We start from the raw sequence: 20813 nt of genomic DNA on the forward strand, positions 1-20813 counted from the left end.
TAGGACATTTAAGTTTTGATTCCAAGATCATGAGTTCAAGCCCCATATTCAGTGTAAAGATTGGTTAAAAATAAAAAAAAATAATTTTTTTAAAGATTTATTTATTTGGGGGAGGAAGGGGCAGGAGAGAGAATCCCAAGCACATTCCCCGCTGAACACAGCGCTGGATCCCACGATCCCGAGATCATGACCTGAGCCGAAATCAAAAGTTGGACGCTTAACCAAGTCCCCCAGGAGGTCCCAAAATAAAATCTTTTTTTTTTTAAATGTCTTTTTTGGGCAGCCCGGGTGGCTCAGCGGTTTAGCACCGCCTTCAGCCCAGGGCCTGATCCTGGAGTCCCGCGTCGGGCTCCCTGCATGGAGCCTGCTTCTCCCTCTGCCTGTGTCTGCCTCTCTCTCTGTCTCTCATGAATGAATAAAATATTTTTAAAAAATTAGCAATTTGCAAATACTTTTGTTTTTAAAATATTCCAAAAAAATAAAATAAAATATTCAGTAAGATATCTCGTATATGGAATAAAGTTTGTACTAACCAACAAAATGATTATAGCTTTGCCAAACCGCTGCGCCACCCAGGGATCCCAGCTTTTAAACTTTAAACACAAAAACTCCCAATGGTCACAGAATTCCAGAAGTGAGAAAACTCAAGGAAGTGGTTTCTTCCTTGTTACACCCACTCTGGTGTCATTGTTCAGCTCAGATCTGACGCTTAAAGCGTCCTCGTGGGGGAGGAGACAACAGCTGCACTTTGAGCTCCAAGCCCTGTTCACAGTTCACAGTCCCGGCCTGGCCTGGGGCACCCGGCTAAGAACACAGGCAGCAGGCAGCAAGTCCAAGCCAAGGTCCTCACGGAATGCTGGCTGTCCTCAAGGATGGGTAGGAAAAATCGCTAATTTGAAAGTTACACGAACCCTCCTGAACTCGACAGTAACCACAGGGTTGTCTAAAATATGACCAACAAGAGATTTGTGGGGTAGGAGTATTGTATCTCCCTCCTCCTTTGGAGTCCTGCTCTCAGGAGGATAATGCAAAGCTGACCAAGTCCGGCTCACTGTATTACCTTTAAATTCTCTCCAAACAATGCCTCCTCCACCCGCCTCTCCTCTCAAGCCGCAGGTCCCCTAGGGTCCCCCGCATCCCTGCTGAGGCCCCCTTGGCAAAGACCAGAATCCCCACAAACCCCTGGGCACCGCTCACCCCCCTCCTCTCCAGGAGCCGTGAGTGCTAGAGAGCTCCAGAATGGGCGCATTCTTTTAGTTGACTTGATTGTTCCTTTTTCTGTTTCCAAAATAAATACTAAATGTGTTTAAAAATTTTTTCTTCATTAGTAACGAGATCATTCAAGGCTATAGATCTTCCTCTGAACGCGGCTTTAGCTGTGCCCTAGAGTTGGACATGAGGGATCTACCTTTGCGATGCTTTAAATATCATGTGGAGCTTCACATTTGAGTTTCTTTGATCCAGTGGTTTTTATTTTTTAAAGAGTTTAATTTATTTATTCATGAGAGACACAGAGAGGCAGAGACACAGGCAGAGGGAGAAGCAGGCTCCATGCTGGGAGCCCCACGCAGGACTTGATCCCAGGACACCCGGGTCACGCCCTGAGCCAAAGGCAGAGGCTCAACCGCTGAGCCACCCGGGTGCCCAGATCCAGCGGTTTTTAAAAGACAATTTGTTCATATCTAAGTATTTCTTTTTATTTTTTTTTTTAATATTTTGGACTTTGGGGGCACCTGGGTCAGTCGGTTCAGCTTTGGACTCGAGGTTTGGCTCAGGCCGTGATCTTCAGGTGGAAGGGATGGGGCCAAGTCCATCGCCAGGCTGGGAGCAGAGCCTGCTTGAGATTCTCTGCCCCTCCCCCTGCTGCCTGCGCTCTCAAATAAATAGATGTCTTGTTTAAAAAGAATTATTTTGGACTTCCATCAAAAATGTGCTCTCTATATCTTTATTCAATTTGTATGTTTGTCTTCAGTTTTGTTTTGTGGCCCAGGTTGTTTCTGCAAATATTCGGGTTTAAATAGATACAAAGTTCTCTCTCTACAGGTGACAAAGCGAGCAGGCTGTTTGCTTCTTCATCCTCAAGTCTGTCTTTTGTCTGCAGATCCGTCCGTTTCTGGAAGGGTGTCCTGAGGCCTGGGGGAGGGTGCGGCCAGCCTCGGGCGGAGGCCCAGCCCCCAGGCCTCCTGGGAGTGCCCAGGGCTCCCGAGGGAGAAACCGAAGCGGGCCGGCGACTCGGAGGGGTGGGCGGAGCCAGGTCGGGGCGAGGGGCGGCCAGTCCCCCGTTGCCAGGAGGCGGGACCTGGACACAATGGGGTCTGGGAGTCTGGCTGGGCGGGGGCGGGAATCCAGCCCCCCACCTCGCCTTCCCCGCCGGGACCCACAAGAGCAGGTTAGTGTACCAGCCTTGGGGCCCCCTCCGGGCACCGGGTCCCCACGCCGCCCCCTCCGGTCGCCCCCGGTGTCTTTGCCCGATGCCCCTAAAGTATCCGCCAACGCCAGAGAATTCCTTTCCGGCAGAACTGAGACCAAACTTGGCGCGCTCACACCCGACTGGGCTCGTTCTGGGGGTCTGGGGGCAGGGGGCGGGAGCAGGGGCAGGAGCCTGGGGCAGGGCCTGGGGCTGGGGCTAGGGGCAGGGGCTGGGGCAGGGCCTGGGGTTGGGGCTGGGGGCCGGGGGCCGGGGGCGGGGGCAGGGCCTGGGGTTGGGGTTGGGGCTGGGGCTGGGGTCCGGGGGCGGGGGCAGGGCCTGGGGCTGGGGGTGAGGCCTGGGGCAGGGGCCGGGGTCTGGGGGTGCCCCCGACCCCGCGGGGCCCGCAAAGCTCCCGCTTGTTTGCCCGGCGCCCAGGATACCGGATGGGCCCCGCCCCGGAGTCCGGAGTCCGGAGTCCGGAGGCGGGAGGCGGGGCGCCCGGCGGCCCGGCCGAGCCCTGGGTGGAGGGGGGGCCGCTCTTGCCTCCGCAGGTGCCGCAGGCCCGAGCGCCCCGCCGCGCCCCATGGGCTCCGACGTGTGGGTCGGCCCCTGGCGGCCGCACCGGCCCCGCGGCCCCATCGCAGCGCTCTACCGAGGCCCGGGCCCCAAATACCTGCTGCCCCCGAACATCGGTACCGGCGTCGGGGGGAGGGCGAAGGCGCGGCGAGGGCGGGCCCGGGGAGGCGCGGGCCCCGGTGAGGCTGTGACGCCCCCCGCAGGCTACACCTTGCACGACCCGTCGCGGCCCCGCGCCCCGGCCTTCTCCTTCGGCGCGCGCCTCCCCCCGCCGCGGACGTTTTGCGGCCCCGGCCCCGGCCACCTGGTTCCCGCTCGCATGACCGTGCGCGGCCCCGACGGCAGCCCCGCCTACTCCATCCACGGCCGCCCGCGCCCCGCGGCGCCCCTCCTCACTCCCGGACCGGGTCAGGACCCCTGTGACCCCGGCGTCCCCACCGCCCGGCCGCCTCCCCGGGAACCCCCACCTGCGCCCCGGGCCCCCTCGTGCACCGTCCACTCCAGGCTCGGTGCCCCCATGCCCGGATCTCGAAAGGACCCCGGGCCCCAGCGGCTCTGACCCCCGAAGCCCGGTCCCCCCACCGGGTCCCCAGCAGGCCCACCGCCCCGTCCGCCCCGCAGGCAGGTACTTCCCCGAGCGAGCTGGGAACGCGACGTACCCCAGTGCACCTCGGCACAGCATCGCGCCCCGCAACTGGGGCGCCCACGCGGAGCAGCAGACCCCAGGTGGGCCCGGGAGGCCGCCCCGCGGGGACCCGGTGGGGACCCCCGTGCAGGCCGAGCCTCGCCCCCACCGTCCGCTGCTGCCCCCCAGGCCCCGCGACCTACACGGTGCCCTCGCTCCTGGGCCCGCGCGTCGTCGGTAAAGTCTCGGCCCCCACTTACTCCATCTACGGCCGCAGCGCAGTGGGCAGCTTCTGCGAGGACCTCAGCAAGGTGGGGGCGGCCGGGGGCCGGGGCCCAAGCTCGAGGCCTGCAGGCTGGACCCAGCGCCCCTGCCGCCCTCCCACAGACCCCGGGCCCCTGCGCCTACCACGTGGTGAGCCCCGCGATCTACAAGCCCCGGGCCCCCCAGTTCTCCATGCTGGCGCGGACCTCGCCCCCCCGGGACAACAGCCTGAATCCGGGGCCTGCGGCCTACAGCGTGGACCAGGTGCTCTGGCGTCCCGGGTCCCGGGTCCGGGGTCGGGGCGCGGGGCTGGAGGACCCCGCGAGGTCAGCGCCGTGTCCTGGGCCCGCAGCACCGGAAGCCCCGCGGCTGGAGCTTCGGAATCCGGCACTCGGACTACTTGGCCCGGGTCCTGACCGACGCGGACGACTGACCGGGCGGGCGGGCCCCACACGTTTGCATAAAGCCTCCCGAGCCTGCAGCGCGTGCGCCCCTCTGTTCGCCGCGGGCGCGCGGCGGGGGGGGGGGGCGGCGCTCGGTCCCCGGGGTCCCGGCCCGTCCAGCCCCGGAAGGCACGCGTTGCCGTGATTGGTCGCGCGGCAGGGTCGTCCCGCCCCCCCGCGGCGGCCATTAGCCCAGAGCTCCGCCCATCCGAGCTGCCCCGCCCCCGCCGTCCACCTGCGGCCGCGGGCCGCCTTTGGGATCCGAGAAGGCGACACCGGGGCAGAGGAGCGGACACGGGAGGGCGGGGCCGGGCCAAGCGCTCCTGCCGCAGAGACACCGACACAGGGCGGCGGCAGGTTCCAGCGGTGTCGCACCCCGCAGGCCCGGGGCAATGGAGCCACAGGGGCCCCGCCCGGGCGCACCCGCTGACCTCTCGCGGGGAGAGCCAGAGCCTGAGCGACTCCCGGAGCTGATCCGCCTGAGCTAGGCGGACCTCGGGGCGCCTCTGACCCTGGGGCCCCCACTGTCAGTGACCCCAGGAGAACCCACCACTGTGGGACACCCCCCCGTGTTGGCTACACCCCTGTATCCCATGCCCCCGGGCCATGCCACTGCAAGACCTGGGTCTGCAGAAGACCGAGGCACTGGCCTGGGCCAAGTCTGAACAACAGCTCAGCACTCAGAGCATTCCACAGGAGCAGTGGGGGACAAGGTCACCCTGGTCCTCCTACCTGTCCTGGCTGCCTGTGGACTGCAAGGTTAGAAGATGCCTCCTCTCCAGCCCAGAATGTCTGACCCAAAGAGGTCAGCAGCCCACAGGCAGTTTCTAGTTTCAGCCTGGCCTAGACGGAGTCCCCAAAGGCAGACCCCAGGCTTCTGACCCCCAGGATGGAATTGAAGGTTCCCCCTCCCCATCAGCCCCCATCATAGGACCAAGTTGTCCAGCTTCCCTTTCGGTACCCTAGTCAGGACTCCCAAGGGAAGAGCTGGGTATTCCTCTCCCTTGGTTCCCCAGTCTTGTGCCCCTAGGAATGGGTACTAGCCTCTTCCCCATCACTCCCCAAACCAAATGAGGACAGTTTCTTTTCCATTCCCTCTCAGCCAGCCCTATATCCGCTACAACTGCTTAGAACTCCAGCTGAAGTCCTAACCAGGGAAAGTAAGGGGAGATGTGAAAGTAGAGGAGTAGCTGTGCGGGTGCACTCAGGTACCTGCCCAGCAGGTACCAGGGATCAACAGATGTGGTATGGGGAATGGGGTGAGGGGGTGCAACCTGGACAAACTGGAGTCCATTTCTAGATTCACTGTCATCTAGAGCCCAGAGCAGGTACAGGTGGGCTGACTGGTCACTGATCTAGGTGCCTGATAGTAGTACTGGCCGGAATCTCTGAAGGATCACTGATGGGTCATTAACCAGGGTCGGATATTAATCAAAGTTATTTATGAGTCATTGATGGTCACTGAACTTGGATTATCAGTGAAACTTTGGAGTCATTAATAGAGATTTGATCAGAATCACTGTTTGGCCTCTAATCAACCATTAATGGGCCATAAGACATTGATGAGTCAAATCAATGATGAGTCAAACCAGTCATTAATGAGGACTCATCAGAATTGTTCATAAGTCTGTGGTCATGGTCTTGGACACCTGTTGCTGATGAACCTCTGATCGGGGTCAGTGAAGGGGTCAATGAAGGTCACTGGGAGCCCTGATGCAAGGGAGTTTGGCCAGACATAAGGGCTGCTGGAGGCAGTGGGTCACTCTCCTATGGGTCAGGGCAGGAGGCCGGTTCCGGCAGATGGACTCCTGTATGAAGCCAGAGGTGTCCGCCACAGTTGACAGCCTGCCAGTCATCATGGGTAACCTGACCCCAGACTCTGGGTCTACCGTTTGCATATTAAAGATGCCTGACCTCTGACCCCACAAAGTCTAGGTTCTCTCATCAGGGGACCACGGGACCTCCTCCAGACAGGTGATCCGAAGCAACACCAGGGTCAGGGGCCCCACATCACAACACGCCTGACCACCGGGGCCGGGCTGGCTGTTGGTCGAGCGTACCACTCCATCTGAGTCCTGATTCCAAGCCCCATGTTGGGTGTAGAGATTACTTAAGAAACAGAACAAGATGCCTGACCACCAACTCAAGAGGTGACCTAACATCCCCACAGTAGGGAACCTGGTCCTCGATGTCCAGCGTCCCTGACCCAAGAGCATCCCCGACGTCCCCTCCCAGGAAGCTCAGGCCCCTCACCACCTGCAGCCCCCCGCCCCCGCCTCCATCCTCCACCAGTGAGAAGCCGCTGCTGGTGGACCTGCAGGCCGGGGAGCCCGGATTCCCTGGCCACGCCCGGGCTGGCAGGAGCGCCCGTGAGCACCTGCCCGTGCCCGCTGGAGCCCGTGCGGCCTCTCCGTCGGGCGGTCTCCTAATGGGAGCTCTCCTCTCCCCCTCGGAACTCTGGCGGGCTGGCCTCACACGCCCCTCGGGAGCTGGACGACGGCTCAGCCCCAGGGCCCCCGGGTGCAGACTGACCAGTCCTGGCCCGAGCTTCGGCTCCGGGACCCCCGCGCCGGCGGATAGCGGGAGCCCGGAGACCCCCGTCCCTCCCGGCAAGCCCGGCTCCTTCCCTGAGTTCCCATTTCCTGTCCCTCCCGCCCTCCCCCCGGCGCCTCGGGCCCGCTCCACGGAGCCCGTCCGGCCGCCCCTGCTGGCCTGCAGGGGGCGTCATGCCCCGGACCGCGCGCCCAGCGCCGACGTGGAGCGGGAGAGCGAGCCCGGTGCCGGCGGGAAGAGCGAGGGGGTGAGGGGGGGCGGGGCCGGGCGGAAGCCCCGCGCGGCCTCAGGCGGCGCCCGTCACTTCTGCGCACGCGCGCGGCGGGAGGGGGGGGGGGGAGGGAAGAGGCGAGCCGCACGCACGCCCGCGCATGCGCTCTGGCGCCGAGCGTGTGCGGGAGCGCCCGAGCCCGGCGACCTCTGCCGTGAGGCGCTGCCGAGTTTGTGGAGCGCGGGCCGGGTCCCGGGGAGCCTGGGTCGCGCTCGGCGCGTGGCCCGCGCGGGAGTCCTGCCTTCTCAGCTGACCGCTGGGCGGAAGGTGTGCGCTCCCAGGAGAGGGGCCCGGGAGGTGGCAGCGGGCCGCCGTCGCGTGCTAGGCAACTTGGCGCGCGCAGCCGGCGTGGAGCAGCCGTGGGGCGGGCCGAGGGTCATCCAGCCCGGAGCGCAGGCCACCGGACGTGGCGGAGAGCAAACGTGGGAATCCCCGGGACGGACCTTTCCGCAGCCGAACAGGTGAGGGGCGTCCTAGGACCAGGGGGCTCCCGCGAGAACGGCACGGAGGCCGGGAGGGGAGGAAGGCGGGGCTTGCGGCAGTGGTGAACCTCGCCTCTGCTGGGACCCAGGCTTGCTGCTGAGCACGGGCTTGGCCGCCCGTCGGGGGTTGAAGCCACAGACTCACTCGCTTCTTTTCAAGAGATGGGGGTTTATTGCAAACAGGCACACATGCTCAGGCGCCCCGGCCAGGCATGCACGTGGGATGCGGCCCGCCGGCGGGATGGGAGGACAAGAGGACAGGAGGGCCGCGCGGAGCCGCAGGCGCGGCCAGGCCTGGGTGGGAGCTGGCGCTGGGGAAAGACGGGCGTGGGGCACGGGCCTGGGGGCCTCCTGAGCCGCAGCTGAGCTCGTCCACGGAGCACCGTGGGAGCGGCCTCCATGAGAGCTGGCGTGGGCTTGGCGCAGCTCCCTGCAGCCACCGGGGTTAACCCAGGACACTGAGGTGACCTCAGGCTCCTGACCCCGGCACACTGTCCTCCAGGAGCATCAGGTCCATGCTGCTGCTGGTGTGGGCACCCAAGCCTTGGCACAGGCTTGCACATCTCAAGCCGTCAGCCCTCCGATGGACCCCAGGAGGCAGGGCCCTCCACGTGAGCTGCGGGCTCCTGTCCACGCAGGGCCCTGGAGGGACAGGCAGGCCCAGCGGACCCCAGGGCCCTGGGCTTCGGACCAGGCTGTTGGTCACCGCCCTGTTTGGGGCTGGGCTGGGCGGGGCCTGGCTGGCTGCAAGGAAGGAGAAGGAGCAGAGGCAGCAGCTACGAAGGACAGAGGCCCTGCGCCAGGCGGCGGTGGGCCAGGGGGACTTCAGTCTGCTGGACCACCATGGACACACACGCTGCAAGGCCGACTTCCGGGGCCAGTGGGTGCTCCTGTACTTTGGGTTCACTCACTGCCCCGACATCTGCCCCGATGAGCTGGAAAAGCTGGTGCAGGTGGTCCGAGACCTAGAGGCCGAGCCTGGCCTGCCCCCTGTGCAGCCGGTCTTCATCACTGTGGACCCCGAGCGGGACACTGTCGCAGCCATGGCCCGCTACGTCCAGGACTTCCACCCGCGGCTGCTGGGCCTGACTGGGTCTGCTGAGCAGGTAGCCCAGGTGAGCCGCAGCTACCGCGTGTACTACCGCGCCGGCCCCAAGGACGAGGACCAGGACTATATTGTGGACCACTCCATTGCCATCTACCTGCTCAGCCCCGATGGCCTCTTCACCGACTACTACGGCCGCACCGCATCCGCACAGCAGATCGCCGACAGCGTGCGGCACCACATGGCTGCCTTCCGCAGCGTCCTGCACTGAGCCACTCATTAAAGGGGGTGTGATGGAACGGCGGGCCTGTGATCTGTACCGCAGCCCAGGAGGCAAGGGCAGGAAGGGGCTCAGGACTCGGTCACTCACAGAGAGTGCAGGGTACAGGCGGTCCTCTCCCTGCAGAGCAGGACTTGACGGGTTCTAAGAGTTAGGTGGGAGGTAACACCATTTTATTGGGCTGGGCCAGCCAGGAAACAGGGTGGAGCGGGCAGATGGGTGCCCGGCACCCCTGGGGGAGCTCCAGAGCCCACTCCCAGCCTCAGCGCTCCCCACTCAGGGCTGGGCCATGGAGGGGGCAGTGTAGGTCTGGAAGCGCTTGTGGGCCCGTTGGTGCGTGAGCAGTCTCAGGGACATGGTGTCCACGGCCGCCTCCAGCCCCGGCTGCTGGGTGATCTCCACCGTGTAGTCGTTGGCCTGTAGGGATGAGGTGTCAGCAGAAGCGGGGACCAGGTCCCTCCCAGGCTCCCCAGGCCACTCACCAGCTGCAGGGAGGCCAGCATGGAGCGGCACACCTCAAAGGCAGGCTGGCCAGCCACTAGCTCCGCGAAGGGACACCACTGGTTGAGCTGGCTGAACCTTGAGACCACCTGGTCCCCATAGGTATGGATGTCAAAGGGCACGTGCTGTTCCTACAAGGAGGGGCGAGATCCTGGGGCAAAACCAAGGCGGGGGGGGGGGGGGGGGGTGTCCTGACTCGCAGCCAGAGCTCAGCTCAACCCCTCACCTGCTCCTGCAGCAGGGGCTGGATGGTGTCTTCCCATTCCCTGATGCGCTGGCTCAGCTCTGTCTCCTGGACGAACTTCTGAGAAGTGGCAATGAAGAGCTCCTGGAGGAGGACCAGGGAGCTGTCACCTTCCGTGCAGGGGCCCCTCCCCCAGCACCCCACCTGCTCTCACTCAGACGTACCACATTCCTTCGGACCAGCTCCTCGTAGCTCAGGGATGCTGACATGGCCTCTGCTTCTGGAAAGCAGAAACTGAGCTGCAACGGCCATAAGCCACGCCCTTTCCTCCCTCCCCTGTTCTCTGGGACCCCCTCTCAGGCCTACCCAGGTCTGCAGTGGCCCCGGGCTGAGCCTCAGGAGGCTCTGCATACTCCTCAGGTTCTAGAAAGTCATCTGCTGGTAGACAAGAAGCCCCAGCTGGATGCAGGTTGGCTGGCAACGGATGTGAATCCCCACCCTGGCCCATCCCAGTAGGCTCCCACCTGCTGTCCTCAGATCCTCCAGGGAATCCTCCAGGTTGTCATCGTCCCCAGGCCATAGCCCCTCGTCAGGCCTCGGCAGCCACTGCTCACCCATCTGTGCAGAGAGCACCCATGAGGGGCACTGCTATCTCCCAGCAGGAGCCATTCGAGCTCCACACAGGGGCCAGTACCTACCTCCCTCTTCTGCAGCCGCCGGAGAGTCTCCAGCTGCTCCCTCACATGCTTCCAGTACAGGACCTCCATGTCTGCACACAACGGCCTTGTGAGAGGTGCTCCCGTGTCCTGCCCGGGCCCCCACCCCAGTCTCCCTAGAGCCTTGGGCACCCCCAGGCCCAGGGGAACCAGACAGATGATGCCACAGCACCTTACCTCTCGGGAGAGTGCACACAACCCTGACCTCACCTGCAAAAGACGGGCCCTTCCGCCGGGGCCTCCTGCTGTCGGCATGGTCAGCGTCTTCAAGAGAATTTGGTCAGGAGGAATGAGGCCGAGTCCCTGTAGGCTGTCCCTGGACCCTCCCACCCTGGCCCAGCCCCAGCCCACCACTCACAGGCAGCCAGGTACCACTGGTGAAAGTCCTGCAGCTTGGTGGCACCCTTCCTCTTGCGTTTCTGTCCTGGAACCTCCTCCACACGGGGGGGCACGGAGTAAGGCCTACCTGGGGGTAAACGACTATGGGGGCACAACTTTGGGCCCTGTGGTAGGTTATGGCACCCACAGGCCCCAGGAACAGCTGCACAAGCACAGTTCCCACCAGGCTCCCAATGGATACAAGCCCACCCTCATCAAATGCTAGTGCTCCAGAGAATCCATCCAGATGCCAGAGAGGTGTCCCTTGCACCCACCCAATTACCTTTCTTGAAGGGCTTAGAGTCCAGGGAGTCAAAGGGATCCAGGCTCTGCCAGGGGTCTGGAATCTCCTGAGCACAGAGCACAAGCGGACATGGGGGGTGGGGAGCTAAGGATGTGCACCCTCCCCCCAGAGCCCAGACACTGAGTGCAAAGAGCCAGCCACATTCAGGACCTAAGGGTGACACAGCAGGGAGGGAGGAGCCCCAGAGCGGCAGAAGAGCAGACTTAATTTCTGGAGAAAGGAAGATTCCTTGAGAAAGAGTCCACAGAAAGGGCCTCAGGCTAGGAGCTCAGGTTCTAAAAGCTGGAGGAGTTGGGGGGGGGGGACAGTGGAGCTTCAAAGCACACCCTCCCTGGTCTGAGCCCCCATGCCCCTCACCTTCAGGGATGCTGGCTCCTGTCGCTCCTGCAGCACCCACCCACTGGGCTGGGCAGCACTCTGCAAAGAAACAGCTCCAGGGGGTCCCTCTCCTCCTCCCTCTCCTCCCCTTCCTCTGGAGGAAGAGCCTGGCACCCAAGGCTCGGGCAACCAGCAGCTGTGCTCTGGCATCAGATGTCAAGAACCCTGCAGGGACCCTCTTAGGGTCCACAAAAACTCAAGGAAAAATTTTAGGAAAAAATACAAATAAATAAATGGTTGTGAGGTACCTTTTCCTTTAAAATATACAAAAATATTTTAAATGTCGTGCATCTACCGATCAAAATTAAGAAACGTTAACCTCTTATATGCATCAGAGTTTTTCTTCTAACAGATTTTTTAGGGCAGCCCCGGTGGCCCAGTGGTTTGGTGCCGCCTTCGGCCCGAAGTGTGATCCTAGAGACCCGGGATCGAGTCCCATGTCAGGCTCCCTGTATGGAGCCTGCTTCTCTCCCTCTGTCATGAATAAACAAATAAAATCTTTAAAAATAAATAAAAATAGTTTTTTAGCTCCAGGCCAAAACACAAAGGTGACCCATGAGGGTGGTGGGAAGCAGCAAAAGCCTTCAAGTCCGGCCCCTGCCAGCCCGAGCCCAGAAGAGTCAGCTTTGGAAACCAGCCACCATCCTAGGTGCCAGCCACAACAGCATAGGGCGCGTGCCCTTGAACCCCAGCTCCTTGGTGAGGAGCAGCAGCTGTCCTACTCAGAGAGGGGAAAGGCGTGCTGGGCACACCCCAAAGAGCTGGGGGTGAGGCCAGGTCTAAGGCTGTCTGGAGGGTGCCCAGACAGGACTGCATGGCCCACGTGAGCGTGGGGATGCTTGCCTGGCTGACGGCTTGAGCTCTGCAGGCCTCAGTAGGGGTCCCACCTGCTGTGGGCTCCGGGGCTCCTGGGGCTCCTGGGATACCTCGGGGGCCATGGCCTCAGGGAGCTCTGCTGCCCCCTCTTCATCCTCATCCTCACCACCACCTGCAGGCAGCAGATCCTCTGGCGAGGTACCTGAGCAGGTGAGTAGAGAGCAGACAGCAGTTGGGAGGCTGCCTTGCCAACGCCCAGAACCTGCAAGGCCACTCCTCACTCGGCCACCTTCAGCCAACCCAGGGACTGCAGCAGGGCACTCCACACTCTTCTCACACCACTCTGTTCTGTTTGGCTCATTTTCCTTTACCAATTTTCCTCCTGAAACACTGCCATCCGTGCTTGCCAGGGGAGAAGCAGTAGGCCCAAACCTCACAGGCCCAAGAATGGTCAGAGGGCAGTCACGAGACCAAGACAGCACAGTGAGCCACGGCTGCTACCCACACCTCACCCCTGGGGTGGCTGAGCACAGCGCACCCCTACCCACACCCTGCAAATGCAGCACCATGCTCCCTTCTCACCTGGCTCTGGGGAGACACTGAGCACGGGGATTGGGCCGCACACAGAGACTTCCATTGGCTGCTCCTCAGCCCTCTTAGCTTCTGGCAAAGAGGGGGATTGGGCAGGGTCAGCCCAACCCCTCCCCCAGCAGACCCCTCCCAGGGGCCCAGCAGAGCCAGGGCTCAGCAGGAAGAGCAGAGACCTGGCCCAGGACCCAGGCACCCTGGGTTGAGCCAGCTACAGGCAAAGGAGGCAAAGGGGATGTGCACCAGCAGACACATCCTCACAACAGGTGCCTGGGGAGGGAGGTGGGACCAGAGCCGGCAGGCACAGGGGACCCCTCCTTCTCAAGCCCGCCACACCCAAGCCCTCACCCTCCTGGTTCCTTGGCAGCAGCGTCTCCGTGGGGGGTATGCCCATCAGCTCCAACATGAAGGCTCCTCTGGGGTGGGGGGTGCAGGTATTCATCCGGAAATCCTTCCGGCTGGCCAGGACTTCCCCCTGACAACTGTGCTGGCAAAACACATCCACTGCAGAGACCCTTGCCCAGCAGCCTCTCCCCTTATCTGAGTCCCCTCAGGCTCAGGCCGATACCTGTACAGGGGGCTGACATTCTTCTCCACCTCATCAGGTGCCACAAGGGCCATGGGCAGGAGAGGGATGATGAGGATCTCCTGCATGGAGGCCAAGAGTGGGTGAGCCACAGGTCCCGTGGGCTCCATGTGGGGAACCCATATGGGATGACCCCTCCAACCCCTGTCAGCTAAGTGCAGCCCCTACAGAAGGAGGGGCACTCACACGGGGAGCCAGGTCACTCCTCAGATCCACGTTAGTGCGGGCGTCAGGGAGGTCATCCAGCGACAGGAACTATGCGGGGACAAGAGCTCAGGAGCAGCGCCAGGCAAGTGCACGGCGGGCAGCGGCCACACACCCAAGAATCTCACCTGGTCCTCTCCCTCCTGGGGAGCCATGGAGCTGGTGTCCCCATCGGCCCCGTGTTCCCGCACCGAGGAGAGCTGCTTGGCCCGCCTGAGAGAGAACCAGTGCATGGGTGTCTGAGAGGCTGCAGGGGCCTGACACGGGCGTCCGCCTCCTGGCTCACCACAAGTACTCACTTCTTGCCGGAGATGAAATCCAGAGCCTGGTAGACCAGCGAGTAGAGGTACTCCACCTGGTGACGAGAAGCAGACAGTGAGGAGCGGGAAGGAAAGCCGACCTCAATGCAACCTGGCCCTCCCCAAAGGCGGACACACACAGAAGCCCACCGTCCTCTCCAAAACTCCCAGCAGGGTCCTGCCAATGTCCACCTGGCATGTCTCATCAGTGTAGTCCTCTCCCCTTCCTCTGGCCCCACACGGCACACGAGTGGCTGCCTTCACACCCCACACACCAGCCCGCATGCGGTCCGCTGGCCCAGGTCTGTGCTGCTCCCGCCCAGCACCCACAGCTGCCCCCTTTCCTCCTGCAGGTTTGGGCCACCAATGCCCCATCTCCAGAAGCCCCAGCCACAACCTGTGGGACCCCACCCCCACGGTGAGGGTCAGGACTTCCAAGATGCTGGCCAGGAGGCTGTGCACCTGTGCCCCCTCCAGGCCATTCCCTCTGGGGTAACCGTGCCCAAGAACACAAGCAACTCTTCTTGGCCCTGCTTCTTTTTTTTCATGCCATAAGTTTGCATGAAATCCTTCTTTTATGCACAGAGCTCTGCACTAGACGGTGACCACGCGGATGGTGGTCCTTCGAACATGGGCCCCATTTATTTGGATTAATTTACTAGTGACTTTGGTAAGTGTCCGGCACGTCTCAGGACTCGGGCTTCACGCCATCCAGTCTACCTGAACTACGTACCACCGCTGTTCCCGCTTCATAGAGAATAAGCGGAGAGGCATTGCTAGTACTTACCATCTTTGACAGCCCAGGTCACAGACCGTCTGCATTGTTTCAGAAAGTCCTCCTGGATGGTGCTGACTCCCCACACCTTCCAGACTTTACTATTATCATGTCACTGCACTTGCTTTACCACACGCACATCTGTCACTGCACGTCTGTGCAGACGCTCCTTCTCTCTCTTTTTTTTTTTAATTTTTTTTTTTTATTTATTTATGATAGTCACACACAGAGAGGCAGAGACACAGGTAGAGGGAGAAGCAGGCTCCATGCACTGGGAGCCCGACGTGGGATTCGATCCCGGGTCCCCAGGATCGCGCCCTGGGCCAAAGGCAGGCGCCAAACCACTGCGCCACCCAGGGATCCCCAGACGTTCCTTCTCAGGACACATGCAGGACGTAGGAATCTGACTTAATGGGATTATCTAGGACAAAAGCCAACGGAATCTCAAACTAACTTCTGGTGCCCCCAGTAAAGCTACTGTGTCCTGTGCTGGTCAGGCCTGAATGCAGGTCACTCGCCCCTCCCTAGCTGGGACCCATCACATACTTCTAAACGCTCACCTCGTGCACCTTTCTCCCAGCCACTAAACCGCCAGTTCTGGACCAGTGCGGTCACGCACTTCTTGCCCCTGCAGGAGGGACGACTCAGCACGCTGGGGGAAGTCACGTAAGTGTGCCCCACAGCGCCCTCGCAAACCACAGGATATGCGTAGCGTCCGTCACGCTGCCCAGGCTGTCAGCCAGTCTGGTTCCACTCAGGAGTATTCTGAACTTCCACCAAGTCTGCTGATTCTCAGCCACTGACTTCTATTCTCCGTTATGAATACTTGGGCCCTAGGCAGGAACTCTGGGTCCACCTCCCCTACGTCACAACCCTGACTTCCGCCTCCAGACTCCTGAGAGGGGTCTTGGCAACCCACGGCCCTGACCAACTCCTCAGCTGTTTCTCCTGGGGTCTTGCTTCCTCCGCCACCCCACCTGCCCTTTCACCCTTCAGGTCCATGCGGTTCAGTCCTGGCTGTCGCTAAGGATATTCTGACACCTGCCTGCTGCCCATTTCTGATCTCGCCAGTCCAGGCCGGGGCCCAGAGCGGGGCACGAGCTGGCTGGCTGCAGGACCACTGCTTGACTCACGCCCATCCTTGTCTCCCCTCCCAGTGGCCTCTCCCCACCCCACAGTCTGGCCCTCCTCTCAGTGAAACCCCTGCTGACCTTCCAATTATAGACCCATAGACACCTGAATACCTGTTCTGTATGGGTCAATCCACTGAATTCAACAATTTTTTCCTTCCCCTTAAAATTCTCTACCACTCTGACTTCCAGGACATTTTCTTTTATCTTTCTCTGACTTCCTTCTGGTGGGCACTTCCTAAATACCGATTTTTCTCAACACGTTCCCTTCATCCTGCTTCTCCTCTTACTCTACAATATGGTTTCTAGGTTTTAGGACTATTGACATTTTGGAAGGGATGATTCTTTGTTGTGTGGGGGGGACTCTCCTGGACATTGCTGGACGTTTAGCATTAGCAGCAGGCCCTGCAATTATAAATCTAAGCTTGCTCCTCGATGATAATTATTCGATTATAAGCGTGAGGTGTGTTAACAAGTGGGGAGGAGCAGGGGAGACCAGAGTGCTGGCGGGGCCAGGAAGAGAGGGTGAGCCTGCCACCCGTGCCAGCAGGACACAGCCTTGTCCCGGAAGATACTCGCACACGACACCAACAGCCAGGCGGCACCCACCTTCTTACTGTAGACACAAGCAGAACCCTGGATCAACAGCGCTGCCTCCATGAAGTTCATTGTTGTTTTCCCTTCATCAAAGGAAATGCAGATCTGGTCCAGCTGCAAGACACAACACCAGGGCCTTGGGGCAGCCAAAGTCTGCGCGCGTCTCCCCCAGAGAGCCCACCCCACACCGGCCTGCAGTGCCTGCTCACCACACGGCACCCTTCAGCCCTGGCTCTGCTCTGGGCTCACTGGTTGTCCATTGTTTTATTTTTGGAGGCAAGAGGCCGAGGATGTCTCCTACCTCCTGTAATCTCTGAGACTGCGTTTTGGAAAAGGGAGGCCCCTAGAGTTGTGAGGCACAAACAGCCGGAGTGGCACAGCAGTTCCCTTTGGGAGGCCCAGAGGCACTGCACACTGAGCCCCTCCAAGTCAAGGCCAGCTGGGCAGAGTCGGGCAGGAGGAGCCCTCACCCTGGGAGTGCTGGGGAGGACACACACAGAACACTGGTGTCAATCCTTTGGGCAGAAACTAAGAGAACACTTCCAAATGAGTCCTTCCTCTGCAGCCCCTGGCCCCCGCTTGGTCCCTGAGCCCCAGCTCCTATCACCTCTTGTCAGTGACCCACAGGCTGTATGCCAACAATTCCCAAACCCGTCTACAGCAGTGCTGTCTCCTACACTGCAGCATGCGCCCAGAGCCACCCCAAGACACCTCAAAGTCCCCTAACTCTTTATCTTCATACTTAACTCAGGGGCTCCCCATGCCTCAGCCCCTCTCCTGCACGCCTCTCAGCAAACAGCACTTGAAGCCCCAGCATGTTTTTTCAAACTCTTTTTTTTTGTTTTTGTCTTTGTTTTTGTTTTTGTTTTTTCAAACTCTTTGCCTTGGCTTTCCATCTGCCCTGCCGCCCACTCCCTGCCCTGCCCTGCCCGGTGTGAAGGCCTCCGCAGTGTGGCTCGCACACCCAGGGCTTCTCTCCACCTGTCAGGGCCAATTCCAGCCTTTACCCCGGGGCCTGATGCCGGGGTCAATAACTTTGATGAACAAAGTGCTAACATCAGTAGGTGCGCATAAAAGACAGACATGCCCCAGGCAGATGAAGGAAGAGGCCTGGTAGGAAGACCAAGCTCGGCCACAAAGGCAGACCTGGGATTCAAATACTTAGGAACATGAGTATTATGCAAAAATGCCCGAAGCACAGGATAATGGCCAAGGTTAGACATTAGGCCCTAGGCACCAAAAGAAAAGGGGGAGTCTGGGAGGGTGCCACCAAGAGGCCACTTGTACCATTCCCATAGGATCCTGGGAGCTTCTCAGGCCAGTCTGAGCGAGCAGAGCATTCTGGAAAGAAGTGAGGAGCTAGCTTTCCCAAGGAGAGAGTATGAAGGTGAGGGCAACTGAGCCACCCAGGCCCTGGGCTGAAGGGATGGCCCTTTCCTCCTCAGCCTACGCTCGCCCGCCCGCTCCCAGGACCTCATGGTCCACCTGCCTTCCGACAACTCCCGAATGCATACTCTGGGCAGGGCCTCCCGTCTCAGCCTAAAGCCATGAATCTAACTGCCTTCCTCAAACACCGTTTGGACATCTTAGCTAAAACTCTCACCGGACAGGTCCATACTGAGCCTAGATACCGCCCCAACCACCCGTCCGTAAACCCACAAGCCCCAGCTCTTTTCTGTGCTCTCTCACCTCCTGCACTCAATCCAGGCCATGGTCCCTGCCCTTCCCTGCTCCTCTGACAGCCTGTCTGCTCCTCCCCACAGCGACCACCCATCTTGCTCAGCCAGCCCCACCTCTTGCCTGGGCCTCGGCACTAACTGGGCTCTTCCCATCCTTCACTCCCCTCCAATCTACTCTTCACAAGCAGGTGCTTGTCTGAAGATACAAGGCAGATGATGTCACTCCACTCAGAACCCTAATGGCTTTCTGCCACTCTTAAGAAAAAAACCCGAATCCGGACAGCCCCAGTGGCTCAGTGGTTTAGCGCCACCTTCAGCTCAGGGCATGATCCTGGGGACCCCGGGATTGAGTCCCATGTTGGGCTCCCTGCATGGAGCCTGCTTCTCCCTCTGCCTGTGTCTCTGCCTCTCTCTCTGTGTCTCTTATGAATAAATAAAATCTATAAGAAATATTTAAAATAAAATAAAGTCACTAAAACCTATATCCTTTAAAAAAAAAAAAAGAAGAAAAAACTCTGAATCCTAAAGAGAGCCTTGCTGCCCGCCCCCACCCCCCTCGCTGTACAGGGTCACACGATTCCCTCCCCGCGTTGTCCACGGAGCCAAGCGCCTTCCTACCTCCGAACATTCTTCACCTTGACTAGCCAAACCCTTTTATCCCCAACAGTTAGGGCCCCCAGGTAAACTCTTTTTGGAACTCTCAACTCTTCTCTCAAATGTCTCATCAGTTTGTTGTTTTTTGTTTTTGTTTCTGTCTCATCAGTTTTACACAAAGACACAGTGAGGAGACAGGTGGCCTCTGCTCTGCCACCTGTTAGCTAGGATGCTGAACCCAAATCTTAACCTCTCGGCAGACCTATACCTATTCCAAAACTCCACATAGCTACTAAATTAGGATCCATCCTCCCACAAGGGGGAAGCAGGGACTACTGTTTGATTGCCACTATCATCTCACGATTTAACACAATTCTCGGCTCGGAAGACACTCAACAACCAACTAAAAAATGGATGCAAGAGAATACCAATGTGATATGATGTGCTTAAAAAAAAAAATTCCTGGCAGCTGCATGGAAAATGAAAGAAAAAAAAACGGAAGCAGGGAAATTAAGACTTCAAAGGGTAGAGAAGGTCTGGAAGAGCAACACAAGCAGCATGAAGGGAGGGGTGCCTGGGTAGCTCCTGTTGATAAACCGTCACCTTCAGCTCAGGTTGTGATCTCGGGGTCCTGGGATCAACCCCCAGGTCGGGCTCCCTGCTCAGCAGTGGGGAGTCTGCTTCTCTCCCTGCTCTCTCAAATAAATAAAACATTTTTAAAAAGAAACAAAGAAAGAAGCAGAAAGAGTTGACCAACTTAGGAAGTAGATTTACCAGGCATCACCAAGTCCAATGTGGAAACCTGGAATCCACAGCAGCCCCACGCAGCAGTCTGTGTCCAAGCAGAGGACGCTGACAGAAAGGTCAAGCAGTCATACAACAAACACTCATTCTGTGCCTGCTGTGTGCTGGGCACTCTACTATGCAGAAGGAACAGAGTACACACGTGGTTCCTACCCTCGCGGAACCTACATTCTAGAGCAAAAAGACCACAAATGACTGAACAGGCCAAATAGATTGTGATAAACATTCTAGAGAATATAACTGACTACGGCAGAACTGCGTTAGACGGGGTGGCGAACTGACATTTAAGCTGAGGCATAAAGGATGAGGGGATCCATCCTACAGGGAACCGGGCGGGCTGCCGCGGCTCTGGGGTTGAGCGTCCTCCTCGGGCCCAGGTCACGATCCCCGGGTCCTGGGACGCCGCCCACGTCGGCCTCTCCCTCTGCCTCGGCCCCCCGCGCCTGCTCACGCTCCGTCTCTCGGATACATAAAATCTTTTTTTTTAAAAAAAAGCAAGAGCTCGGAATTCCTGGGTGGCGCAGCGGTTTAGCGCCTGCCTTTGGCCCTGGGCGCGATCCTGGAGACCCTGGATCGAGTCCCACGTCGGGCTCCCAGTGCATGGAGCCTGCTTCTCCCTCTGCCTGTGTCTCTGCCTCTCTCTCTCTCTCTCTCTCTGTGACTATCATAAATAAATAAAAATTAAAAAAAAAAAGCAAGAGCTCTGCGCCCGCGACCGGGCCCTCCCAAACACCCAAACGTGCACTATGCCGCGGTATCGGAACGAGACGCCAGTCACCGCCGCCAACGCATCCCGCGGCTCCCAGGTGCGGTGCGAGGGCGGCTCCGCGCTACTTCAGGAGCGAACGGCTTCGAGACGCAAGGTCAGAATTGGGAGAAAAACCAAATACTCGTATCCCGAGGACGAGGGCGGCGAGGGCGCGGACAGCCGCGCGAGGCGGGGTCGGGCCCCCACGCCCCGGCGCCCGCCCGCGGCCCCGCCCGCCCCGCGCCCCTCCTCAGGGGCCGCGCTCACCTCCTCCAGATACTCGCCCAGCTGGGCCGCCACGTCCACCTCCCAGTTCTTGGTGAGGTCGCGGATGGGCTGCAGCAGGTGGGCGAAGCGCGCCTCCACGTCCTCCATGTCCGGGAGGGCCGGGGCGGCCCGCGGGGCGCAGAGCGGTCTTCGAGGGGAGCCAGCGTCCTCAGCCCGCCACCGCTTCTGGCGCCATTTTGCTGTTCCCGCCCCGGGAAAGGACGCAGCACGCGACGCCGCGCGCACACCTATGACGCACGCGGCCTCAGCCTGCGCCCGAGCGCGCCGCGCGGGGGCGGGGGCGGGGGCGGGGGCG

General features: G+C 60.2%; 3 protein-coding genes across 17 annotated transcripts; 2 read left to right on the plus strand and 1 right to left on the minus strand.

Annotated features, from left to right (window-relative positions):
- The first annotated feature begins 2221 nt into the window (after positions 1-2221).
- Positions 2222-5837, plus strand: ODF3B (outer dense fiber of sperm tails 3B). Of its 7 annotated transcripts, none has more exons than XM_041755455.1 (6): positions 2858-3102; positions 3190-3393; positions 3608-3712; positions 3801-3922; positions 3999-4163; positions 4228-4356. In XM_041755455.1, exons 1-6 carry the CDS (start codon positions 2994-2996, stop codon positions 4306-4308), a joined length of 786 nt encoding a protein of 261 aa, XP_041611389.1. In that variant the 5' UTR covers positions 2858-2993; the 3' UTR covers positions 4309-4356. The 7 variants fall into 7 exon arrangements, with proteins under 7 accessions (XP_041611382.1, XP_041611389.1, XP_041611388.1 ...); XM_041755454.1 differs by having other exon boundaries at positions 3999-4139; XM_041755451.1 differs by having other exon boundaries at positions 3999-5837.
- A 1358-nt stretch (positions 5838-7195) lies between these two features.
- Positions 7196-8968, plus strand: LOC121491058 (protein SCO2 homolog, mitochondrial). The gene is made up of 2 exons (XM_041755437.1): positions 7196-7603; positions 8127-8968. Exon 2 carries the CDS (start codon positions 8140-8142, stop codon positions 8938-8940), a length of 801 nt encoding a protein of 266 aa, XP_041611371.1. The 5' UTR covers positions 7196-7603; positions 8127-8139; the 3' UTR covers positions 8941-8968.
- Positions 8969-9100: 132 nt separating this feature from the next.
- Positions 9101-20733, minus strand: NCAPH2 (non-SMC condensin II complex subunit H2). 9 transcript variants are annotated; one of them, XM_041755442.1, is made up of 20 exons: positions 20498-20733; positions 16418-16519; positions 13904-13959; positions 13733-13817; positions 13587-13655; positions 13383-13462; positions 13163-13296; positions 12809-12889; positions 12298-12428; positions 11390-11449; positions 11012-11078; positions 10709-10816; positions 10561-10614; positions 10333-10403; positions 10159-10252; positions 10001-10069; positions 9859-9911; positions 9677-9778; positions 9432-9581; positions 9101-9366 (listed from the first exon to the last, which is right to left on the minus strand). In XM_041755442.1, the coding sequence occupies exons 1-20, from the start codon at positions 20603-20605 to the stop codon at positions 9226-9228; spliced, it is 1815 nt and encodes a 604-aa protein (XP_041611376.1). In that variant the 5' UTR covers positions 20606-20733; the 3' UTR covers positions 9101-9225. The 9 variants fall into 9 exon arrangements, with proteins under 9 accessions (XP_041611376.1, XP_041611375.1, XP_041611374.1 ...); XM_041755441.1 differs by having other exon boundaries at positions 10001-10072; XM_041755440.1 differs by having other exon boundaries at positions 9859-9914; positions 10001-10072; positions 12809-12886; positions 20498-20732.
- Between the last annotated feature and the right edge of the window lie 80 nt (positions 20734-20813).

This window comes from Vulpes lagopus, chromosome 5 (assembly GCF_018345385.1).
Source record: "Vulpes lagopus strain Blue_001 chromosome 5, ASM1834538v1, whole genome shotgun sequence".
Lineage (NCBI taxonomy): Eukaryota > Metazoa > Chordata > Mammalia > Carnivora > Canidae > Vulpes > Vulpes lagopus.

Bases quoted from the DNA above. Each gene is read 5' to 3' on its own strand.
- ODF3B (XM_041755448.1), top strand. From the start codon at position 2,309: ATGGGGTCTGGGAGTCTGGCTGGGCGGGGGCGGGAATCCAGCCCCCCA. The intron at 3,394-3,607 runs GTCAGGACCCCT...TCCGCCCCGCAG, and splicing joins CCTCCTCACTCCCGGACCGG to GCAGGTACTTCCCCGAGCGA. The intron at 4,140-4,227 runs GTGCTCTGGCGT...CTGGGCCCGCAG, and splicing joins CGGCCTACAGCGTGGACCAG to CACCGGAAGCCCCGCGGCTG.
- NCAPH2 (XM_041755438.1), bottom strand. From the start codon at position 20,605: ATGGAGGACGTGGAGGCGCGCTTCGCCCACCTGCTGCAGCCCATCCGC. The intron at 16,520-20,497 runs GTGAGCGCGGCC...TGTGTCTTGCAG, and splicing joins TGGGCGAGTATCTGGAGGAG to CTGGACCAGATCTGCATTTC. The intron at 10,404-10,560 runs GTGAGGTCAGGG...CGTTGTGTGCAG, and splicing joins GAAGGGCCCGTCTTTTGCAG to ACATGGAGGTCCTGTACTGG.
- LOC121491058 (XM_041755437.1), top strand. From the start codon at position 8,140: ATGCTGCTGCTGGTGTGGGCACCCAAGCCTTGGCACAGGCTTGCACAT.